Source organism: Mugil cephalus, chromosome 8 (assembly GCF_022458985.1).
Source record: "Mugil cephalus isolate CIBA_MC_2020 chromosome 8, CIBA_Mcephalus_1.1, whole genome shotgun sequence".
NCBI lineage: Eukaryota > Metazoa > Chordata > Actinopteri > Mugiliformes > Mugilidae > Mugil > Mugil cephalus.
Genome location: NC_061777.1, coordinates 14569729 through 14594245, shown reverse-complemented (window position 1 = coordinate 14594245; position 24517 = coordinate 14569729). Strand labels below are relative to the sequence as shown.

The 24517-nt window shown below is 48.5% G+C and overlaps 1 protein-coding gene across 2 annotated transcripts in view; it reads left to right on the top strand.

The window, feature by feature from the left end:
- The window catches only part of setbp1 (SET binding protein 1), a 33430-nt gene that overhangs the window by 1132 nt on the left and 7781 nt on the right, over positions 1-24517 (top strand). The window contains exons 2-6 of one of the 2 annotated variants that reach the window (XM_047591092.1): positions 4605-5199; positions 18826-19241; positions 19467-21401; positions 21535-21742; positions 21833-22898. In XM_047591092.1, coding sequence (XP_047447048.1) covers positions 4765-5199; positions 18826-19241; positions 19467-21401; positions 21535-21742; positions 21833-22898 — 4060 coding nt within the window. In that variant the 5' untranslated portion in view covers positions 4605-4764. Of the gene's footprint in view, positions 1-738; positions 5200-18825; positions 19242-19466; positions 21402-21534; positions 21743-21832; positions 22899-24517 lie in introns of those variants that run through there. The other variant, XM_047591093.1, reaches the window with a different exon arrangement.

Below are 24517 nucleotides of genomic sequence, written 5' to 3'. Positions count from 1 at the left end.
GTGTCACTGCTATCAGCAGCCCCCAGAAACCTCAGCCGCCACCAGAGCACCAGAAGATGAACAGACAAGCCTGAGTGAGTCAGGAAAAGGGCGGAAAAACGGTCAGGTCTCTCAGATGTATGGGAAGGAAGTTTTGGAAATGAACACTTGTCCAAAAAAAAAAAAAAAAGGAGAATGGGGAGGGAGGCATGAAAAGAGGGGTAACTTTACAGATGAGAAGCGTGTAACTAGGTGGAGAGAAATGGGTTTGAGGGATGGATAATAGAGGTGATTTAATCTCGGATGGAACCATCGATCTTGTCTTGTTAACCGTTACAACTCCCCCCACCCCCAAAGCCTGGCGGCATTTTTGTGGCATAAAAGTACGAAACAGGCCATTATACTCTCTATTAGGTAATGAGACGCCCATGCCACCTTTAAATTAAAGCATGAGAAATCGATTAGGTGTATCCCCTTCTGAGCTGGATACCTTGGGTTCGAAATAGGATCACAGAGAGGGGGGGAGGAGGGAATGTGAACGGGATCCAAGGACAAATCTAACTGTTGGCAGGCTCTCTTAACAGAATATCAGCACTGGAGCACCTTTTGGCAGAGCACACAGAAAAAGAGAGGGAGGGAGGGAGGGAGGGAGGGAGGAGGGAAGGAGGGAGGAAGGGAGAACGAGGAGGTGGAGGGTAAAGGAAAGAGGTAGCTCAGAGGAGAGGGAGAGAACAGAGGTTGGGGGGGTGAGGTGAGGGGAAGGAGGAAGACAGTTGGGGAGTAGGGGAGGTGTTTTTGCTGACAGCCATTTTGTGGCTTCTGCTGCAGTTAAAATGGTTTAACATTCATCTGCTTCTGCGGGGTAGTTAGGTGAGGATGGTTTTAGTGCTACCTGGCATATGGCTCATCCAGGGGATGTGTGCGTGCAGGACGGCATGAGGCTGCTTTAAGACCACCATTTTCAATTATGCCTGTCCCGCACATGGTATTTTATGATTGTCCTTCTAGCTGCCCTGTTGCTGAACAAATGCTTGTGCCATCCACGTTTAAATTGGGACGAGAAAGGGCTTTATTATGCACTCCATATCCAAATAGAGTCTAATCGTGTTAGGCGATGTTAGAGGACCGGTAGACATCCAGCTTGGAAGCTCACACTTGTGTCCACTGGGTTAGTAAATACTTGAAGGCTCGGCCCGGTACTTTTGATGCGCGTCCTACCAGACTGGATCCTTCCAGAAACGTCGGTTTATACGAGTGCCCTTCACTAGAGAGCTGATATAAAAAGAGAAAAGGAGATAAATAGAAATGGCAGCCCGATAATGTTCATCGTAGATACTCATCTACGGCCAGCGATGTCCTTGCGTCTTCTACGTTTTCATATCAGAAAAAAAAGGGGGAGAGAAAAAAAAGAATTTTCACTTTGTGCAATCACACAGGCGTTGGGTGTGCATGTGGATGTGTGAGCGTGCGTGCGCGTGCATCTGTCCGCTTGTGTGTTTGAGCTATTTGTGAGTCCACCTCAGGCACTGGGCTGCTGGGTATGCAGCCTTAAAAGGTTGTGTTTCTGCTGCCATCTCTCTCTCTCTCTCTCTCTCTCTCCCCCTCTGTGTGTTTCTCACTCAGACTCTTCCTACTTCAGTTTTGTCTGCGTGCGTCCGTATCATTCACCATCTCCATCTGCGCTCCATTATCGATGCTTTATCACAATTGCTGGTGAAGGTACGAGGCAAAAATGTTGGGAGGCCTGTCTCGTTCGCAGCCTTTCACATGCGGTGCAGGGAATGACCTTATGCTATTTGAGAGGGAAGCTGGTTAGCGCTGGCAGTTTTGAGAACATAATAAAGCTATTTATGCAGTGAGTCTGGCCTCTCACAATCACCCTGCTGTCTGAGGCTGGTCGAGGTGCGTGCGTGTCTATCAGTGTGTTTGTGTGTATAAGAGAGAGAGGGAGAGTGGATCGAGGAGACAGCAAGGCTCAGGCTAAGTAAGTGAGGGAGGCCCGAGGAGGGGTCAGTCTTACATAAACTCTCAGCCTGTCTGCCAGTAACAGAACTAACACTGCTTATAGGGCACCGAGCAGGGAGGGAGGGAGGAATAGTCATGACCCAGCTAAGTAGTTTATGCAGTAATGGTCCAGAATGAAGACCGGACTAATGCATGGTGCCATTTCACTGACATACTGGGCGATAGTCGTGAAGGGGTACTAAGTCTTAAAGTGGATCTAAAGTGGATCCTTTTAATGTGTGTACATGTGTGCGTGTGTGATGTTGTGGTTGGCAGCTGTCTCTTTTTCCTGTCATTGTCCTAAGTCACATGACGGCCAGGGTGGCTTTTACACATGCCGTTGGGGCGAGTCACCAAGCTGACATTGGACCGGGAGGCTCCTGAAGGACCAAACAGGGTCATGTGGGCACTGTAAGATCTTTTGGTTGTCCCTGCCAAACTTTGAAAGCTTACAACTTATCAAAAGGCTGTGGTGTTGGTTTTGAGCATTTGGAAGGATTTCCTAACTTCCAGGCAGCCAGTGGTTTTTATTCATTTTAGTGGGGTATGAAAACCACTCCTGATGCAGTAGGTAATCCATCACACTGAACGTTTTTCCTCCTTTATTTATGTATCAGCGTTACTGATTGATGTAACTCTTGCCGTTTGTGTGGTTATGCAGCGAACAGCGTCTGTTTTAACGACTTGTTTTAGTGTAAGAGTTGAACTGAGGAAGCGATGATGTCTGAGATTTGAGACGGCCAAAAGGCTTTGCGCTAAAAAGTCTGCGAATCATACTCAAATGAAAATAACATTGTGAAAAGGATAATGGTGATTTGGTATGTTCTTCCATGAAGCAGGCTGTCTTTGGACTAGGAGTTGTGCGCTTTTTTTAAATTTTTTTTTTATTAAATGCAACAACAAGGAACAATTCCCAGAAACATACTTCCTCAGAAATGAACCATGACAAAATAACAATATGCACAAAGACTCAAGCCAGCTCATTTTCATATTGCAGTGTACAAGATATTTAGGATTAAGCAGATTAAGTGGAGTTTGCAAGCTTAAACATGCAAAAACCAGGTTTTTTTGATACCCAACCACCATTGAGCTACCAGGACCTACAGTACGTCAATAACCTTGCGTGGTTTCAAATTTGCAAACTCGGGGGCTAAAGAGAGGCTTTGCAGAAACAAGTATTTTCATTTAATGAAGGACATGCAGAAGAAAAAAAAAAAAAAACATCCAGTAGCTGACTTTGACCTCAGGGCTGGACACCGTTTCCGTGCAGTTTTATTCTGACAAGTTTGTTGAAATGCCACTGTGGATTATGATTATTCAATCACACTGGAAGCATGTGCTGTTAGGGCTGTTGGGTATTATGATAGGGATCAGCTATTTGTACTGTGGCGTGGGCTGGTACAAGCGTGCGCACTGTAAAAACTCATACCGATAATGTAAAATGCATGCCGCAACCACGTCAGAGCAGGCGCGTGGGTAATTCTCAGCGCTCTGTCAGATCTCTGTATGTCTGCAGCGAGCGGTGAGCTTCTTCTTGAGTCATGTCTGCAGGTAGTGGTCTAGTCTGGGTTCACATCAGTGTAAATGGTGTCAGGCTAAGCTCAGTGTGTGAGAGAGCATTCCCCACTTCCAGCTCAGTCATGCCTCATGTCATATTGACTGATGGGATTCCCTGGAGCTGTACTGAGAAGTGTAGTCCAGTGTTTGTTTTGGTTTCTTTCTGTTTATGCGCCTGTGTGTAAGTTGGCTTGCGTTAGTGCACATGTGTGTGTGTATGTTGGTGCGAGTTTGTAATGTATATCTGCGTTTGCACGTGCAATGATGCAGAGCAGAAAACCTGAATCCCCTGCGATACGGCGACCACAGCCTTTTCTCTAGAGAGCAGAAATAGCAGCAGGGGTGCAGAAGTGTATACTGTGACAGCAACATTGTCATTTGGATGTGTTTTTATGGGTTTATCTGTGCATGTGTGTAGCAATTTTGCTGCATGCGTGTGTAAAACAGTTCAGACGCTGTTTTTTTCCAGACCAGCTCGTAAACCACATCTGGGGAAAGAATTTAGATTCCTTCCCTCCTTCTTTCTCCTGCCTTTCCTTTTCCCCCTGTGAGATTCCCTCCCGCCTTCTCTGCTTTGGCTGAAAGAAAAAAAAAAAAAAAAAGAAAAAAAAAAAAAAACAAGTCAGCTTCGTTCATTTTTTCTGTCTTGTGTCCTCAGGCTAACTTCTGCCTGGTTTTAGAACAGAGTAGAGGAATGTCTTATTTTGCACTGATCACTTGAACGTCTTTGTGGCTCTGGTTCAGATCAGTTGTGGGGGGATTTGAGTTACGGGAGGGAGAGAGGATTTAGCAAAGAAGAAAGCAGGAGGAGAGGCAAGTGGTGTCAAAAATTAGTTTGTTTATGCAAGAAACGAAATGCAAATGAGAGTCTGGCAGCATGCCTCTGCAGCACTGTGATGAGCCTGTGTGTTTGTGTTCATACTTAACAGGCAGGCAGTCATGTTGATGACAGCGGGCAGGCCGTGCTGAGAGGAGGCAGTGGAATGGAAGTCATGGGGATGACAGGACAGGTTTTATTTGGCCGTTTTTTTCCTAATCATGTCATTCACCTGCTCCTTCCACAGACTGTCCCTGGCTTCGCTGTGTTCCTGTGGGACAACCAACCCAACCCCAGTAGCTGACTGACAACAACCAACCAGCCCAACAGACTACTGTTTTCTAATTTCCTATCGGCTGCCTGCCACAGCTTCCCCCCCATCCTGACTGGCTCTGGCGGGAGTGTGGATGGAGCCAAGGGATCTGGTTGGCTCAGCCCGACCCAAAGAGGCGGACCTTCAGGGAGGTAGGGTGGGGCCAAATGGAGACGACCAAGAAGGAGCAGCGGGCATAGGGTTGGCGCACAATGATGACGTGATTAACGGAGCCATCAGCGAAGGGGAGGGGCTAGAGGAGCAGGGGGAGGGGCTTATGGAGGAACAGGAGTTCTCCATCAAGGAAGCGAGTTTCCAGGAAGGAAGCCTGAAGCTGAAGATACAAACCACCAAGCGCACCAAGAAGCCCCCAAAGAGCCTAGAGAACTACATTTGCCCACCGGAGATCAGGATGACCATCAGACCCCCAGTTGGAGAGGGCAAAGGGGGGCGGCAGGGGCGAACGGGAGGCGGAGCTGGATTAGGGCGGGGCCCGAAGGATGAAGAACGAGGACCCCCGAGAAAAAGGGTGAGTCCCCAATTCCTGCTGCCTCTCATGTTATTTACTTTTCAAGAGGGAAACGGTGTCATGCACAGTGTGTTTTTGTAAGTGAAAAGTTCAGATTGAAAAACTTGCCTCTGTCTGTGTCAACATCTCTGAGCTGACCGCTCCCTCTCTCTCACAGACTCCGCCCCTTTCTGTACCTTTCTCGGCAGCTCCTCACCCGGCTTCGTTACATGGGGGTCAAAGTTTGCTTTCGTAATTGAAACCAGACTAACTCAGATCACACGGTGACATAGACACACAAGCTCACAACACACACACACACACACACACACACACACACACACACACACACACACACACACACACGAGCTGAGAATAGGGCTGACATAAGCAAGTGACAGCTGGTGTCTGCTCTCTCCATTTGTGGTCATAGACTCCTCTCCTCTCCTCTCCTCTCCTCTCCTCTCCTCTCCTCTCCTCTCCTCTCCTCTCCTCTAATGAAATCAGCTCTTGTGGGTCACGGACTTCACCCCTCCTTCATCACCCCCTTTACACTCTATACCGGTGTTCGATGTGCGCCACACTGTGTATGTACAGGTCCTTGGGGGAATCGAGTGTTTGCAGTGCGTGTTGACCTGCACAGTGGTGTGTGTGTGTGTGTGTGTCTCCAGACCTGACAGCCATCTCGGTGTCACTGAGCTTGACAGGCCCAGCAGGAGTAAAGGCGTCATGTTGTCAACATGATGCTGAGTTGTGTTTTGTCCTGTTGTTCGTCAGTCCCCTTGTTTCATCTCAAATTTAAGGGGTTCACGGGGCAACGGGGGCCGCGTGATTGTTATTTTCAACGATAACCTGGTCTTGCGTGGCCAGCGTTATCTCCACCAAGTGTCTCTTGGGGTTCAATGGAGATCTGATGCAAGCTAAACATAACAATGTCGTCAATGTTAGTTATCAAGGGAAATTTGTGCATGCCAAAGGAGTCATGGCAAAACACGCACGAGGAAATGAAAGGGAATACAGTATGCCTGCATGTCATTCATCCTGTCAACTAACTGTACTAATTGTAATCTCATGAAGCCAGCTGGAGACAGATATGTTGTACTTTACATTGAAATGACTCAACTGGGAGGTCAGAGCCCAAAAGGGGGGTTGAAAGATAAATTGTTGCAAGATGATTAAAAGGAGCAAGGATTCCTGCTACACAGCAATGAGTTACTGCTTCATTTTCCAGCCTGTAGACATTTGCAATCGGTAACAAGCGGTTGCGAGAAGATTCATAGCCAACAATGTTGGGAACCACTGCTCTGTATTTCCAATTGTTGAATAGTTGGGCTTTTCAAAGAAATGGAATTTGCTCTGAAAGAAATTATGTGGTTGTCCCTGGCAGGATGTGTGTTCTCCGCCTCAAAGTAGACCGTCTGACCTGCTGTCACCTTTCTGTAAATAAAATGTGAAGAGACATGTTTACCCCTGGAAAATGTTTAGACCCATTAACGCTGATGCTCGGGCAGCCATTCCTAATCTAGCGCCGTCGGCCCCCGTCGGGAAACCCACCGCTACAGTATGATTGACAGAGGTTGTCATAGTGACAGGAGCAGCAAGCTGGTCTCTATTGAGGTTTGAGGTTTGCGGAGGGGAAGGGAGGGGGAGGATGTGTTGGTGTTGATTCAGATCAGTTTCAACCCTTCATCCCCTACACTCTGTCCCTCAATCGCACCCCCCCCCCCCCCCCCCTACATCCTTTCCCTCCATCTACCCATCACCTGCCACCCCAAGGGTGTAATACAGGCAGGCTCACTGGAGAGGAACAGGTTAAAGAGAGAGGCTGGGCCGCTTTCTGTCTCTGTCTTCCTCTCTTTTTGCGTATGTGTGTGTTGGGGTTAAATACTCTCTTTGTGGTGGGTGCGCGGGGCTGTGTGTGTGTGTCAGGAGGGGAGGGGAGGGGAGGGGAGGGGAGGTGAGGAGGGAGCAGATGGACAGCCTCTCTGCTCCGCTGTATTGTATCCACATCTTTCCCGCTTTCCCTCTTTATCTTCTTATCTGTCTCTCCGTCTTCGCACTTCTCCCCTCCGTGTTTTCTTCCCTCGTGTCTTCTCCTTTTCGCGCAGGCTTTTTCGTCGCCCCTTTCTTCCTTTCCTCTCCCTCTTTCACCCTCTGTTGTCTTGTGGCAGATGGCAGCGTGGGGCAGCAGCGGCGGCGGCAGCAGCAGCAGCAGCAGAGTGTGAGCAAGAGAGGGGGAGAAGGGGGTTGTGGAAAGAGAAGGAGGAGGAGAAAGGAGGTGGGGGTCAGGCATATGGAGAGCCTGGTTAAGGGGCCCCCTCTGAGGGAGTGTGTGTGTGCGTGTGGTAGTGTGCGGTGAAGGGAGGAGGGGGATAGTCGGGATACAATAGGAGCCCATTAAGAAAGAGATTTGACTCTAATAGACAGAGAAGGGGAGAGACGGAGTGACAGATAAGAAGGCAAACATGTAGCATGGTGCAGAGAAAGACATGAAACTGGTGTTTTTTTTGTTTTTTTTATTTATTAAAGCCATCCAAGAATCGGCTCCAAAAACTTCTCTTTTCTTACATTAATAACATTGAACTGAGACGTCCACGTGCGATGACTTGCGCGTCGCAGCACCCAGTGACGACGGCGTGTCGAGAGATGTAAACAGGGGTTATGGAGATGCTCACAGTTGACAAATTCAACAGTGGGCGGCAGATAATGTATGGATGTAAACAAAGGCCGTGCTCTGGATATGCCTGTTTCCTTCGCACTCAAGTGCCGTGTGACGTTACAGCCGCTGTCCCTTCCACAACTCCCTGGACTGCGTTGATTTAAAAAGTTCTAGTTACGTGGATATTCGCCTGTCAGTGATCGTTAGCATGCTCATTAGAAAGCACACAACTGGGTCATACAGGAAGTCGTGAATGAGTGAACAAGGAGGAGAATTTGTAACCCCCCCCCCCCCGTCCCTCCTCCTCCGCCGTACAGGGAACCTCACCCTGGTATCATCTTCGTAGCAGGCATCCATAACCTGGGGAGTCAATGAGCGGGCGCGTCGTGTCAGGGGACAGACCCACGCTCACATTAGCGGGATATGATGGGCTCCCCTTCTCTGTCTCCAGCTGACATCACACACATGCTGAACGTCCTCTCACACACGGCTCTTTGTCTGGGCACGCTGTGTGTGTTTGGAAGATGAATGCGTGTGTTTTAATGGATTGGGTCCTGGGTCAACCGCTGCATCACTCCTCCAGACGCACACACACACACACACACGTGCGCGCACAAGCACGCGCACAGCACGGTTAGTGGTCCGATGCCTTCACATGGGGGAGCTGGCGAAAGTGCAGCCACTCTATTTGACTCTCCCTTATACACAAACACACACAAACACACACGCGCGCGCGCACACAAATCATGTTGCGCGGTGATTGCAGTTAGAGAGAGTGTTTTGCTGGTTATCTGTCCAGTTCCTTGGACGTGCCAAATGTGGCTCTTAATCCATTTCACTATCTGTGGGGAGAGATAAGCCAGAGCTTTTCCAGCAGTCCAGGCCAGGCTGTGTGTTGTTGTTGTTGCATGAGTGCATACTTTCGCTCGTGTGTGTGTGTGTGTATTACCGAGCGCATGCGAAAGCCTGACGCTAGACACACACTTATCTTGTCTTGACAGCCCCTCTGCTTGGTGGTCCTCCTGGCTATGTGTGTGTTGCTGCTTGGTGGTCTCCCAGCAGTGTTTGGGATTATTATGTGTTAGTCAAGTGCATTCACAAGGAAATTAATGCTGCCACAGTTGCCTAGCCAAGTGTGTGCGTGGGCAATCCGTGAACGTGCGTGTGTGTGCGTGTGTGTGCATGCGTGCGTGTGTGTGTGTGAAATGGTTAGCCTTTTGATGTGAGTTTTTTTTTTTTTTTTTATCCCTGGCTGAAATGGCGGTTGGTGACCTGAGGGACTTGATGAGCTCATAAAATAGGAGCGTGTAAGCATGTGTGTGTGTGTGAGTGTGTGTCAGTTTGTGTGTGAAGTGTTACCCACAGAGAGCAGTCCATGACTGATTTATGAATATGTATGAAGATGTAATGATCGCGTCTAATATGGCCTGACCAAACTGTCGTATTGGACGTTTTCTTGCGGGTGTCACTGTGGTTAAAATAGCCCAGCTTTTATTTTGGTGACTGTGTGTGTGTGTGTGTGTGCCCTCAGTGTGTAGCCTTTGAGAGTACAGAGTGGGAATGCTTTAAGGGGCGTTTCCCTGTAGTAGAGGAGGGGGATGGGACATGTGAATGTGTGTGTGTGTGTGTGTGTGTGTGTATTTGTGTGTGTGTGTGCGCTCGCATGCTGGGGAGGGGTGAGTGATTTAGCACCACTGAAACACCAGCTGTCCATCTGTGTCTGACCCCCATACACACCCTGTGCACACTTGAAACACACACCGACACCCACACTGACACACACACACACACACATACACGGCTCCTCGCGCCTCACCTCTGATCTGCTCTTGAGTATCTCTCAAATCTTAAGAAAGTCCAGACAAAACACAATCTGTTCATCTGTCTTTCTCCCACCGAACGCACGCACACACACACACACGCGCACTTACACGCAGTTGTGTTTCCATCACTTCAGAGGGCATCACATTCATTTCCATGAGATAAAACCCTGATCGTTGAAACTATTTTACTAACTTTACTTCAATCCTAAACAAAGTCTTCATACATTTTGACATTTTGAGGACTTGCTTTTTGTCCCTTAGAGTGAACTCAGTCCTCAAGTAGTGATTTACGTCGCCACAACATGAATGATTCTACACAGCCCCCCCCCAACACACGTACACAACACACACACACACACACACTCTGCAATACACTAAGCAAGACTGATCCCTAATCAGCTCTGCAGTAGTGCTGGTGCTGCGGTGAATCCACAATGAATGACTCTGCAAGGTCACTCCTAGTGAGCCCTTGTACATGCACACGCACACACACACACACACACACACACACACACACACACACACACACACACACACATGCACTTACACATGCACACACACAAACAGCCGCACAAAGAAGTGCTGGAGGCTGGCAGGAGAAGAGATGAACTCTGACCCTTCTGGACATTCAAAAGTCGAGGTGATAGCCGAGCTCCACCATTGTGTACGCCTCGGTGTCTGTGTGTGAGTGTGTGCACGTCTACGCGTGCGCGTGTGTGTGTGTGTGCGCGCGCGCTCTGTATTGTTTGTTTGTGCGAGTGGGTCAGGGTTGAGACAACTGGAGTCTGGCCTTTGCTTTCTTACCCTCGGGGCTGGATTTTGTGTCTGTGTGCATGTGTGTGCGAGCGTACGCCCGTGTGTGTGTTTGTGTTGACCATTTGGTTGGAACTGTAGCTAATTTCTCAATCAGACACACACATACCATCTTCTCAATCCGACCCAAAGGTCAAGCCCTATTCATTCACTATTGTGGCCGGTCCCAGTGGGTTGCTGTTCCTCTTGAGGCAGATGCAGGCTGACTATAATAGCCGGTCTAGCTCAAGGTACGTTTTAATAAAGACCTTCGGTTGCTGCTTACATTTAAAGAGATGCCAATGGCTTAGTGCAGGGAGCGTCTGCTGCTGAGTCCAAAGACATGTTGTGTTTATTATTGCGCAAACGCATGTGAAATTTCAGCTCTGAAAATAATTTTCACACTCTTAAGAGCTGAATTTAGACTAAAGACTCTGTGCATGATGAGTATGAGATCGTCAATCAATATCGAGAGTCTATTGGAAACAAACCGGGCTGGATTTGAAGTGGCGGCTGACTGTGACTCACGTAACTGTGGGAGGATCTGGAGGGCGGCCATGTTTGATGTCTTCTGCGGTCATGGATGATGTTGAGTCACAGCATCATGTGTTCCCGGTGGCCGCTTTGTTAGTGTGGCTCCATCATGCCTCTGCCTCTGTGGTTAGACAGTGTGCATGTGTGTGTGTTTGTGAGTACGTGAGGAGGAGTGTATACTGTGGTTTTGAGAGGAGGCCCAGCAGGGATCGGGGGTGATGTTTGGCGCAGAGAGAGGAGAGAGGCGGATGGGGGAGTCGAAGGAGGAGCGAAGCAGGCGCAGTGTATTGACTTTCACTACGTCTCACTTTAAGCGTAAGTGTGTTTGTCAGTGAAATCTGATGGCCCCATCAGCTGTCTGGGACGTGCCCGACAGAAGGCGCGCGCGTGTGTGTGTCCGAGTGTGTACGTGGGGTGAATGCGCGTGGCATGCGTGTGTGCACGCTTCTACACTCGCTCGCCAGTTCATTAGGTACACTGCTGTGAGAATCAGTGCATTCTAGTGTGACAGTCTTGCACCAGATTTTAGCTTCATTAGGGTTGTGATATTCAGCGTTTGTTTAAAATAACCAATATTTTAGAGGCTGTAATAGTATTTTATTGGATTGTACAGACACATGTTTCTATTTATGTTTGACAACCCCATTTTGGTCATTGGGCTAAGCTAAATAACAAAAACGACTGCATCATCCAAATTGATTACACACTTGAACCACCAGCATTTCTCAGCCATACATCTTAGATGTAGTGCATTTACACTAGTATACCTAATGTTTTGGCAAGCGTTCCTTAAAGACATCTATTCTAATGTCAATGTTTTTTTAAACCTTTACATTTTTCAGCAATATGCTGCATGCAGTTTACTTGTGTAATGACACAAATCCCTGAAAAGCGGTCCAAGCCGGGACCTTTTCATGTGTCATCCTCTCCGGCTCTTCGCTGCTTTTCACATCTTTGTGCGAGGCTTTGTAAAATAATCTCGCCGTAGTTCGGCTGTTTATTTATGCCCGTTGTCTCTTAAGTACGGACGCCTGCATGAATAAATGATATAAATGTGTCTGTCTGTCCTTCTGTGTGTATGAGTGTGTGCGTCCGTCCCTCGGGGCGGCTCAGACTAAACAAACAGCTGTGTTTATGAAGCAGAGAAGAGCCACAAGGGTCTTCTGTTTACTGGTCCATTTCAGCACTCGCAGACATAGCGCTCGCATGCGCGCGCGGCTACACACTCGCAAATGCCCTGCGCTCCTCATCTTTTACCTGCCCCGCTCTGTTGCGTTTTTTGACCCCTGGTGTTTTCTGCCCCGCTCCGTCTCTTTCTCTCCGTCTTTCTCTCCCCGGCCCCCTCTGCTCGGTGTAATGCTCGCTCGCTCGCTCGCTCTCAGACCGAGAGGAATGCCACTCCATGTGACCTCTCACCTACAGCGAGGAGGGGTGCTGGTTTAGTGGAGGGAGTGAGGGGGCAGCTGCAGTCATGTGCCCAGGCCTGGGAGGAAACGTACACACATTACGCATAGAGGCCAGGTTGTTAGCTGGGACGCACACACACACACACACACTCTTAATTCTTGCATAGTTTTCTATGCGCTGGTGCAGCTCCAGATTTGCTGCACTCCTTCATCCTGCTCTCTTTGTGACCGTCTGAGAAAGTGTAGGATGCTGTGCTTTGGTCGGTGTGTGTGTGTCTGCGTGCGTACGCGAACGCACGAGTGGAGTGCAGCCCCGCACAAAGGCGTTATTGTTGGTGAGAGGGGGCCTGAGGGGAGGCAGGCAGTCTGATTGGTTAAGACTATTGTGTCTCACTTTGCCCATTCTCCCTGTCACTGAGGATGTCATTACAGTGGCTCTCTAACTCCTTCCCCTCTCTCCCCCTCCTCTCCTTCAAGCCGGAGATCATCTGAGGACTTGAGATATTCACAGATACATGTAGACTAAGCAGCGGAACTGTTACTTCGCGAGCTTTGAACTTGGAGTGCAGACACTACAGTCATTATCCGAGACATAGTAACTCCAACAACACTCGTTTGTAAGCATCACGACGCTGAAACGCGGTTTGGCAGTGTCGCGTTGCAGCTAATGGTTTCGATTTTAATTATTGTTCATTGTTGTGATTATGTAATTAATTGTTCAGTCGGATAATTAGGATTTTCTACAAGCCCAATCAGCGGCTCAAAGATTTATAAAACTGAGAAGAGCCCTGCATCCACGGGTTTGTGTTAGGATGCTGAAAACTGAGCATGTCCCTAAACGCGATTATTAAAATTTTCGACTCTTTATGGCGCCCCGGCTGAGATCATTGACCTTTTAACTTCCTTTTTTTTTTTTTTTTTTTCCAGTCATGCTGACATTTACATTTTATCTTGTGTAACAATACTTACCTGATTACAGACACTCACTGCAGAATCATGCGGGGGGCGTGGTTGCACATATCCTCAGTAACCAAACAACATTACTTTTTTTTTTTTTTGACTAACTAATCACCGAGCGGGGCTTTGCTGTTACAGACCACTGTTTCCCAGAGAGGAAGTGTTTAATCTCCGCGCAGCTTCTGTCTTGAATTACCCATCATTCCACACAGGAAGTCATCCCTTAGGATTTAGAGCAGCTCATTGGCTGTTAATTGTTTCCTGTTGTACAGAAGTGGCATGATTGGGTCATATGGCGCACAGAGTGCGGCGAACAACGCGATCTGTTGGTTTTATGCTGTGTGTTGCGCATGTGTGTTACTCCAGTAGATGCTCTAGATTAGACATCTAAGAAGGACGTAAACCCGTTCCCATGCGTCCGTATGGGGGGGACAGCGAGAGCACGTGCGGCCAAGTCTCTGTCTGTGTATGTTTTCTTTGTGTGCTGACTAAAATGTATAATGCTGTGACTGGAAATTCAGCCACATCCATAAAAGGAACAATTGGTACATAATCACTAAGAAAAAAAACTCTTATCGCTATTCAGCGCGCGGCACATACATACGCCCGTGCAGGCCATTAATGCTAATAGCGGGGATTAGACGTACACTTTGTGTAGCATGTAAATGTGTCTGTCATTATTGCTGAGCGGGTGAAAACCTCCAATTGCTCCGTAATAACATGCTTCGGTTCAGCCAATCACAGGCTTTTGTTCAAATTGAGTCATCTACTTCCGAGCGTGTCTGAAGAGAGTGTGACAAGGAGACTCTTTGGTGTTTCGCTGCTATCTTTAGGAGCACTCCAATCTGAAGGATTACCGCTGTGGACGTAGGAGGAAGCATTTTTTTTTTTTCTTTGAGACCTACCGCTGAGCTGTAAATCTGACTCGCGCCGTCCAGTTATCGAAAGAACTAATGCACTGTAGATTGAACGCTTGATCATTCCCAGCGGGGACAGCACATTAGGAAAGAATATGCTTAAGAAAAGGCGAGTTTCTGGCCCGAGTAGTTGAGACCCCTTTTTCCCTACCAGCGTGGCCGTAGGCTGAACGCGCATTTCGGGATCTCAGCGTTTTGTCCGAGTGGACGTTTTTGAATGGGGCCCATTTTCCAAAACTTTCCCACCCAGCTTTCCCAGAAGATGCTTTGTCTGGCACAGATGCCACCAGATCTGAGATAGTAATGCACTGGCAAAGGCAGCACATGCTGAGTGAAAACAGACATAGAGACACACATAAACACAATTTTAGGCAGCGGGCCTGATCCCAGTGATCCACAAACTGTCCCACCTTGACAACCCCTCCCCTTTCCTCCCCTTTCTCCTCCCTCTTTTCTCTCCCCTGCTGTGGGTCTCCTCAAGCGCATGAATGGAAGTCTTTATTCCCGGGAGAACTGGTGGGAAGAACGAGGGAACGAAGAGCGGGGATGAGGGGGTTGGCAGGGGAGGGAGGGAGGGAGCGCAGGGGAGGTGGGTGGGGGGGGTCTGTGAGAGTGGCCACAAGATCAACACAGTGCCACAGCTCCTCTTTTCTCCTCCATCGCTTTTCCCTCCTTTTCTCTGTGCCCCCCCACCCCCCCACACCCGCGCCTTTCTACCCCGTTTTAAGTGCTGTGGATACAAAGCCCTGTTAGTATTCATGGTGTTTGTTTGCAGAGGAGCTGAGTGTGTGCGTGCGTGTGTGTGTGCGTGCGTGCGTGTGTGTGCGCGCGCAGAGCTGTCAGAAACACAGATCACAGAGAAGCAGCGCTCTGAATGGAGCTGGAGAGAAGCGGGCAGAGGAAAGGGTGGAGGGGTGTTGGGGTGGTAGTTCCCACAGGAGGAGAATGGTCAGCTCCAGAAAAGGAAGAAAAAAAAAAACGAAAAGGACGAGGAGGGGTAGGGGGGTGCAATGCACAAGGCCACAGGGGCAGCAGGGGGAGACGACATGGTGTCAAAACCAAGAGTGTGTGTGTGTGTGTGTGTGTGACAAGGTGCGAGAGGGAAAAAGACAGGATCATATCAATCATAAGGTTTTGGAGGGAACTAGTTGTAAACGAGTCCAGGCACCTCTCGTCTTGTTTTTCTGCTGGTCCTCTCCTTCCCACCCTCTCTGCCGCTCTCATTCTTTTACTAACCCCCCCTCTTTCTCCCTCCCCTCTCTCTCTCTCTCTTTCCCTCTCTTTCCCTCTCTCTCTCTCTCTTTGTGTGTCTGTCTGGACAGCTGCCCAGTTCCATACACAGGGAAAAATGAAACACTCTAACCACTGGGCGTGCAGCCAAATAAAAGGCTGCAAAAAAACTATTTGAAGGGCAGCATGTTTGTGTGCGTCTGAGTTTGTGTATATGTTTGCTCCTGTATATGTGTGTGCAGACGTGCAGATCTGGGTGTGCCTGTTTAGGGTGTTCTTTCCCGGTATAATGGTGCAGCAGCGGCAGCAGCGCTCTGTGCGTGTACTGTATATGTGTGTGTGTGTGTGTGTGTGTGTGTGTGTGTGTGTGTGTGTGTGTGTGTGTGTTCCACTCTGAGTTTCAGTTTATTCAACAGTTGAAAAATGAGAGGCTGCAGGAGAGGAAGGGGCAGCAGGGGCCGTCACATACCTCCCATCACATCACGGCGGAGGATAGGAAAGAGCAATATTTTACATGCGGACCTTGATTTACAACAGCCCGCCGAGTTTATGCGTCCAGACGCATATTTGTTAGTAAATATATGCTGACTCATTTGCAAAGTGCCTTTCAGTTGGGTGATTGCTGCACTTAGTCACATATTATCCATGACCTCCTCCGCTGCGCTGACCTTATCTGATGGTTGCATCACCGCTGGAAAGGAATGCGCCGCCCCATATCTGCCTGCATTCAGGTGCTGGAGCTTTTGTGAGAGTTGCTCCCGCGCCGGAGGTATCTTAGAAATTGACCTAAAATAACCCCCGAATGCCTCAAGGGAGGGAGCGCTCATCAGATGGGTCGAGGACTACACATGCTCAGGCTCTGTTTTGCTGCTCTTTATCCTTATCTTTATTTGATCAGTGCCGAAGAAGGACTGTGTGGAAAAGGTTGAAGCCTCCCGGGTTCTTGAGCTTGAGAGCCGCGCAGGGGTCAGAGTCCACGCTTGTGCTGATTTCCTGACCGCTGCCCCCTGCTGCAGGTCAGCAGTAACACATGGAGGTAACAGCTTATTCACACAGCACAAGGCAGGAACTAGACAGCGTGTTTTAGGAACCAGATCGGAATCGGTTTGCCAGAAACGGTAGTTTTTCAGACGGCCAACGATAAGGATATACAGTGCACTAACAAGAGGCTAATGCAGGCAAAGAGTGTTAAAAATTAGTCTGAGTAACCGAGGTTGGCTCCGGTCTGCAAAGCGGGAGGACAATTAAGAGTTGTTCACATTGTGTTGACTACAACAACCATAGGAACACCACCGTCCTTGTAGCCACTATTTATATTTGCTCTTGTGAAGATCAGACAGTGCGTGTATTTTCCCTGGAAATGCTTCGTGGAGTATGAGACGTAGAGGGGGAGAGATAAAGGAGAGGGTGGTGGAAGGGAGGAAACTAAGAACAAAAAACTGAACCGGTGCCAATAACATAGCCTCAACTGGAAAGAGGGGGGTGCTGAACTCCCTATTTTCTCGTCTTTCGCTCTCCTATCTCTAGTAGTTAAGGGTGTCAATGCCTCCTCTCTTTATTATCTCTCTGTGGTTGCTTTGTGGTCAGTGCAAGGATACATTTTAAGCTGTATGTGTGTATGTGTGCATGTGCATGTCTGTCAGTCTCTAACCACCCCAGACTCCCCGTCTGTCTCTTTTTCTGTGGCCTCCTTTAACCTGAAACAGCAGGTATTCTAGGACAGGTTAAATGAGAAAGCATGCGTGGATCAGGTGTCTGTCATCCTATCCCTCTTTGGACTCACAGCATCTCCTCTCCAGTGTCACCGTACACACACACGCACACACACACAATGCATACACCTCACATCTGAAATGATACCATAGCGGTGCGTTCCGGAGATAAATGAGAGCGTGCATGTGCATTTAAGGACATGCGTTCGCTGGCTCTGTTAATCATTTACACCGCTCAGCGTTTGCTCGCGCGCGCGTGTGCGTTTTTCGCCCCGTGTTGTAAGTGCCGTGCTGCTCAGCGCTCACGTGTGTGCTCGTGTTGTGACTTTGTGTAGCTCTCGTCTGGCCAATAGATGGCTACTGCAGCGAGTGTGGAAACAAACGCAAGTGTCACTACTTGACAGCTGACAGTAGAGCAGACATTTATTCTCGAGGCTGAACAGGGGAGATGAGGGTAGAACAAGACATTAGCAGGGTGAAAGAGAAAGCCCTTGTTCTTGACTGTCACAAGAGTACATGAATAAATATTTCTTTATTGGGTGCGCCTGATTCTATTGTATATGTAACTTAAAACGGCAATAGCGTATAATCTGATGAGGTGCGGGCCCATCTAAACTTTGTGTTCTTATATTAGTCTTGCAAGTGCTTGTATGTGTGATGCCAGGATTCTGTAAAGCCTTTCAAACATGTACATCCACTATATACAAGTGTGAGTGTGCGCACGTGTGTGTGTGTGAGTGTGTGCGCAGTTGCACGCCTGTGTGTACATGCTGAGAGGCAGGCCTGTGGTTAGGTTACATCTCCCTGCAGCGCAGCAGAACAGTGTCTTGTTGCGTCACACTGAGACTGTTAATAACAGGCTAAACCACAAAGGCCATCCGCTGCTCTATTTCTCATCTTCCAGCAGAACACTGATTATACAGTAGTGATACATTAAGCGCAGTTATGTTGTCTAATACGGTATATCAAACTTTTAAATATTTGGACAAAAGCAAACTGGGTGCTACGCAAACGTCGACTTCAAATTTCCAGGAAAATTGTGGGACAAACTGTTCCATAGTTTCAGGACATACAGTACATTATGAAAGTTGTGTGATTGTTGTGAGTGAGTGCACCGTTGTAGTTACAGTTACAGGAGTGTTGGCAATAAAATAAAGATCAAATATAGTAAATAATGCTGCATCTGGGAGTGACACAGCAGAGCTCGGCTACTGTGTTTAATATAGTGTGTATCCAGACACCACCAACTCCATCCCCCCAGCTCTCACAGCAGGCAACATCCTTGCCACAGGAATTTAATTGCTCTGTAAACAAGGCTTTTGTTTTGTTGCACAGTTTGCTCATGCACACGAGATGTATTAAAACCCTCAGTTCTGCCATGAAAACCGAAGAATGTCATATAACTGTGCAACAAATCACTTTTTGCTAAGAAGATGAAAATGTATTGAGATATCACAGTTGTATCTGTGAAGAGATACGCTGTGAAGACAGGAAATGCAGTAGTCATAGTTTTATGATCACATTATCATATAATTTGACTACCCCTTAAGCTATTTAAAGCCGTCTTATGATTGTATGTAGTAACCAGTCTTTGTCTCTCTCTGCTGTTTTCTCCAGACATACGAGCGCCAGTTCAGGATGCCAGAGCAGAGAGAGGGAGGCCTGCTGCAACTACTGGGAGATCACACTCCGCCCAAACACCAGCTTCGCAGCTCCCTTCTTCCTGCGCACACACTCTCACACACGCAGCAAACACAGCACACCCTCACACAAAAATTCCAACACACTCATGCACACCAAATCAGTTCAGACTGGAGCACGTCTACAGCACCTTCTGCATCCCCAGCCCATCCTGCAGATTCTGAGCCAGCCAGAGATTTGGCAGGAGCCAGTAGGAGCTCTGTGCTAGATCCAACCCAACCTTTCTCACGAACAACAACACAAAGTCCCTCACCACAGAGATCCCTGACTCCAGACCTGCAGCTGCCAGTGGTTACTGATGCCAGTATTCTCAACCTGACCTCTCTCAGCAGGTAGAGTGAAATTTTCTATGTCTCATTGGCCACATTAACAAAAATTTGTGAAAGGCAAAATTGTACAGTGATTTATATTTTTTAAAATTATTGAGTCATTTGTGATGGTGACACCACATCACAATAATCTTCTGGTGATACTCCCTCTATGTTTGGTGAAAAAAAGACTTGTACTGGTTGTATAGTATTCTTGTCTTAATTATTTCTCTGTACACATCTCTCCAGGGGGAGGGGTTTGCAAGAGGTCAGTGAACAGCTCTTTGGGAACATTAAAAGGAAGTACGGCAGGAAGGATTCCCAGAGGATGCTCTCCAACCCCCACGGTGCTGATACACACTGGGGAAGACACCCAGAGAAAGGATCGGAAAGCCCAACGAATTCAGAGGAGAGGCAAAAGTACAGGCACGAGGACACAACCGAGCGTTTCCATGAGGAAAGAGATGAAAGGAGAAAGGAGGACAGAGAGCGAACGACTGCTGGGAGGAAAGGAGATGAAGAAGACAGAGGAATGCCCATGCTGGCAGAGGAAGGGAAAGGAAGAAAGAGACGGAGAAGGCCTTCCTTTGATGGGTCATTTTCTGTAGAGGAACAATCACAGCAGCGGACTCTGGCCTCTGATACTACAGAAATGCACCAGTCTGGGCCCCCAGAACCCAAAGTAGCACACAAGATAGAGACTCACAAAAATGATCCCCGACTCACAAGTCAGGCAGATGTCAGTGGAGAGAGGATAGAAAAAGCTGAGCGAACAGATAAAGGAGATAAAAGAGAAAAGGGAGAAAGGGTTGACAGGACGGAGAGAGGGGAGTCGGTTACGAGTGGGGCTGAGCAACAGTCAGATCTGAGTACAAATAGAATGAAAAAGAACCCTGTGGGTCGTCCTAGAATTGGCACAGACATCCTTAAACTCAGAGATCACATCAACAAACCCAGTTTTAACACGACCAGACTCCCTAGTCCTAACCCCAGCCCCAGCCCCAGGGGTAGCATTAGTCCTATCCCCAGTCCTAAACCCAGGGCCAATATTAGCCCCAGTCCAAGCCCCAGACCTAGGGCGGACCTGAGTCTCAGCCCTAGCAACAGCACCAGCTCCACAACCAGTTCTAGGCCCACCAAGGCCAATGACAGGTGGTCGTACCTGAAAGCGAAAAGCCATGCCAGTCTCACATCACCCCAGAGAGACAACCTGGGTAGCCCCCCGACCTTAGCCGAACCACCCTCTGCTTTCCCAATCACACCCTCCAGCCCGCTTTACACCAACACTGATAGCCTAACCGTCCATACACCCGTCAAGAGGAAACGGGGACGGCCCAAGAAACAGCCACTCCTGACAGTGGAGACTATTCATGAGGGCACCTCCACCTCGCCTCCAAGCCCACTGGCACAGGAAACCACTGCAGGGCTAAGCCGTAGGAGGAAGACACACACACTAAACACCTTGGTACAAATGACCTCTCCAACAACCAACGCCAGTTCTAACAGTCTCAAAGTCAAACGTGGGAGAGGCCATTCCAGGCCAGTGAATAAGATGAAACTTGGGAAAATGCAGAGCATCCTGAATGAGATCCTCTCAGGATCCAGTCAGAATGGCACTCTGGCTCTTAAGTCGTCTTCTGTCCCTGTTACCTCAGCTATGAGTGCCATGGCGTCCACTATCGAGGCTCGGTTGGGAAAACAGATAAATGTCAGCAAGAGAGGAACCATCTACATTGGTAAGAAGAGAGGGCGGAAACCCAGAGCAGAAACCCAAGGCTCAAACCCTCCCAAAACCACTAGGGAAAAGCCACCAATGTCTATCTCTGCCTCCAGTCTCTATGAGAACCCTGTAGTGCCTTCCACCACTTCATCTCCCAGTTCATGTGCGCCATCTTTAAGAGCCAGTCACTCTGATGCCGCTATGCCCAGTTTACAGCCCATCTCCGCTCTGCCATCCAAACCACCAGGCAGGAGCTTTCTCTCTGCGGGATGGAAACTGTCTCCCCCACGCCTTCTGGCTAATTCGCCGTCCCACCTGTCAGAGGGGGCATCAGTGAAGGAGGTGACCTTGTCCCCAATCAGCGAGTCCCACAGTGAGGAGACAATTCCCAGTGACAGTGGGATTGGGACAGACAACAACAGCACCTCAGATCAAACTGAGAAGGGTCACGCCTCGAGACGCAGGTGCAGTACACAGCTCTTAAAGTCCTTTACTTTTTTTTTTTTTTGAACAATTGTTTATGGATGTTTTTTGTCTTATAGGCTGACATATATTTGTAAATGTTGTTGCTTTATGTTTCATGCTGTGTTTACACAGGTACTCATTTGACCTGTGCGGGTTTGAGGCTGCGGAGGCAGCAGCTCTGGAGGCATCCAACAGGGGCGCGAGAACACGCTGTGAACGGCAAGTGACGACCGTGGACAACTTTCTGTCACAGCAAGAAAAGAAGCAAAAGCATCATCGGCGGAAGAGGAAGTGCCTACAGAGCCGGGATCAGCTTCACTTTCTCTCTGAACTGGAGGAGGTCAGAGACAAGACATTTTTTTGACCAAGCATTGTAACAGCGATTAGTATGGGGTGTGTTTTTCTAAACTTTTGCTCTTTTCCCCTATAGGTCGTATTAAAGCTCCAACAGCTACGGGTGTCTCACAGGCGATTCACCTGCTACCCTCAGCATCCATACCCTTCCATTTTCCGCCTGAACTTCCATCATTACTACCCCATTACCTACGACTCCTACCCCTGTGACTCCAGTTCATACCTCCGCAGGAGTGCCGATCTGAAGGCTAAGAGGAGACGCGGCCGTCCAGCTAAAGCCAGCGAGCCAATCACATCGAAGCTGCCTTTTGTTCAAGGATATAGTTATCCGCTGGCAGGGGGAAATTACTATGCAGCACCGTATGCGATGCCTTACGCACCTCCTCTGAGTCTGGGCTATTTTCCTCCTGCTCCCCCATTTTACCTGCCCCACCACTCGCTAGGACCTGCTCCTCCATCCCCCTTCATGAGGCCTGCTGTCCCCCCTCCCAAGGGTTTCCTCTCCAGTGGACACTCAAAACTCCAGCCAGGGGCCAAGCTTCGCAGCACTAACGGACCCCTCCAGGGGCCCACAGTCAGAACAGAGGGCCTGGGGTCCGTAGGAACTGGCAGTACTGGTGGTCTTGCAGGGGTTCGTCTCCATAAGAGGAAGCACAAGCATAAACATAAGCACAAAGATGAACCCCTCCTTTCACCACGAGACCGGCAGGAGTTGGGTGGACTTTTCAGTGGAGCTAAGACCAGTGCACGCCTCAGCATGCTGAGTGAGAGGAGGGACTTGTCCAGTCAGGGCTCCTCTAAGCATCTGGAGAAGCAGAGGGGCAATGGTAGAGGCTCAAGCCTGGGATCCAGCTTAGGGATTTTTGAGTCGGACCAGCTGTCCACACATTCTCTTGCTAACAGTCAGTTCCACTCCCGTCAAACTGGGCAGCCAATAAAGAGCTTCATGGGCAGCTACAGTAGCCAATCGCAGTGGTCGGAGTCAGCTCCTGATCTCTTTTTGGGGTCACGGGAGGACGAGTGTGGTGGGAGGAGCAGGAGGACGAGGCTCACTGTGTTTGGAGATCAGGGCTTAATGTCATTCCAAACAGCCAGGCAGGAGCCGGGCCAAATGAAGCAGTGCTCCAGTCCATCCCTCACTGGTAAGACACACTTACATTAGGACTACCTGTTTCTTAACCAAGCTGTATTTACAAGAAATAGTACTGCCCTTTTGTCAATACAAAAAAGCCATGACCACAAGAATTATTTTCCTTTTGACAGGGGCACCATGGTAAAACGCTTTGCTTATTTAATTATCGACTGGGGGGGGTTACCCTCAACTGTTATGGCTTCTGGTGTTTGCTTGTCTTTATATAGCCAGCTCACTTATGGCTAGGCACACTGTAGGTACTTCTCAATAAATCACACTGTGGTTCACCTGTAGGAAGCATCTGATCTGAAGCTGTGACAAGTGTTCAGCTTGCACTGAACAACAGTGGACCTCATTACGTTACATTACATAAAGCAGACACTCCTATCTGTCAGAGAAAAATAGAAACAGGAACTAGAGACTAATCGTGTCTTAAATACCCCTACAAAGTTGCACACCACATAATAATTGTTTCAAAGCGCGCCACTCTGTCATATCTTTAGCCATTGTGTTTACCGTGTTGACATTGCATGAATGAGGGCTTGAGGTATGCATCCAGAACACTGTACGTGCATGCAATACTATAAAGCAATCTGCTCTCTGGAAGCTAATGGATCTTCCACTCACGCAATCCAAAAAAAAAAAGAAAAAGATACAAGCCAGTTAAATATGATCTTCACCTGCCAAGGTTGCAGAAATGTTAACGTAGCTAAAGAAATGGTTATATATTAATACATTACTCTGTTCCTATGCGATAATGGGCCGCTGTTATTTGCAGGCTTTATCTCATTTAGTCAGCGTTAACAGGGTTTTCACCAATTTAGACGCCATAATACTTCTAGATGAATCCTATTTATAAATGTGCACTGCACAGCAATTTCAGGACTTAAGGCAGACAAAGAGGCAGTGTAGTCCAAAATTCTCACCACCAATGTTGTGTGTATTTTAGTACATTCTGTATTCTGCTGTCTTTGAGCACATCTGGTTGGGGATAAAGAGAACGTAATGCATGGATGGAGACGACTATAATTCACCAATCTCTCCCTTCCTCCCCACCCTCCCTCCCTTCCTTCTCTCCTGCCAATGCCTTTGCCAGAGATATATTATTCACACAGTGTGATTTATTTTCTACAGACACGCCGTAAAAGGCCCTTGCCTGTGTTAAAAGAGCTGGCTGGCAGCCAGGGGTTTAATGACTGGGGCCTAGTCCAGTGGCGGGGAGGAGAAGCCAGGGGCTCAGTTAGAGTACACCCCCCACCCCAGGGGATCCAGGACGGATGACTCATATACAACCCCCCTCACCCCCCCACCCCCATACTGACCCCCCCTCATCCACGCTTTCCTTCAAGTGTTGTTATATACCTTTTCTATCCTCCATGTCCTTCCCTTCCCTTTTGCTGCCCCTGCAGTTTTTGCCCTTGCTTACCTCCTTTGCCTCTCTCCCACAGTTCTCACATCCATTTCCTCCTGTATCTCTGCCTCTTCCTCCCTCTCCCCTTCTGCGTTGCTCTTTCCTTCTTCCCTTTCTCATTCTGCTCTTATCCTTGTCTCCCCTCCCCCCCGTTTCCCCATTACCCTCTCTATTCTCCCGTTCTGCCTTCCCCTTCTCTAGCATGACTTACTGCTTCA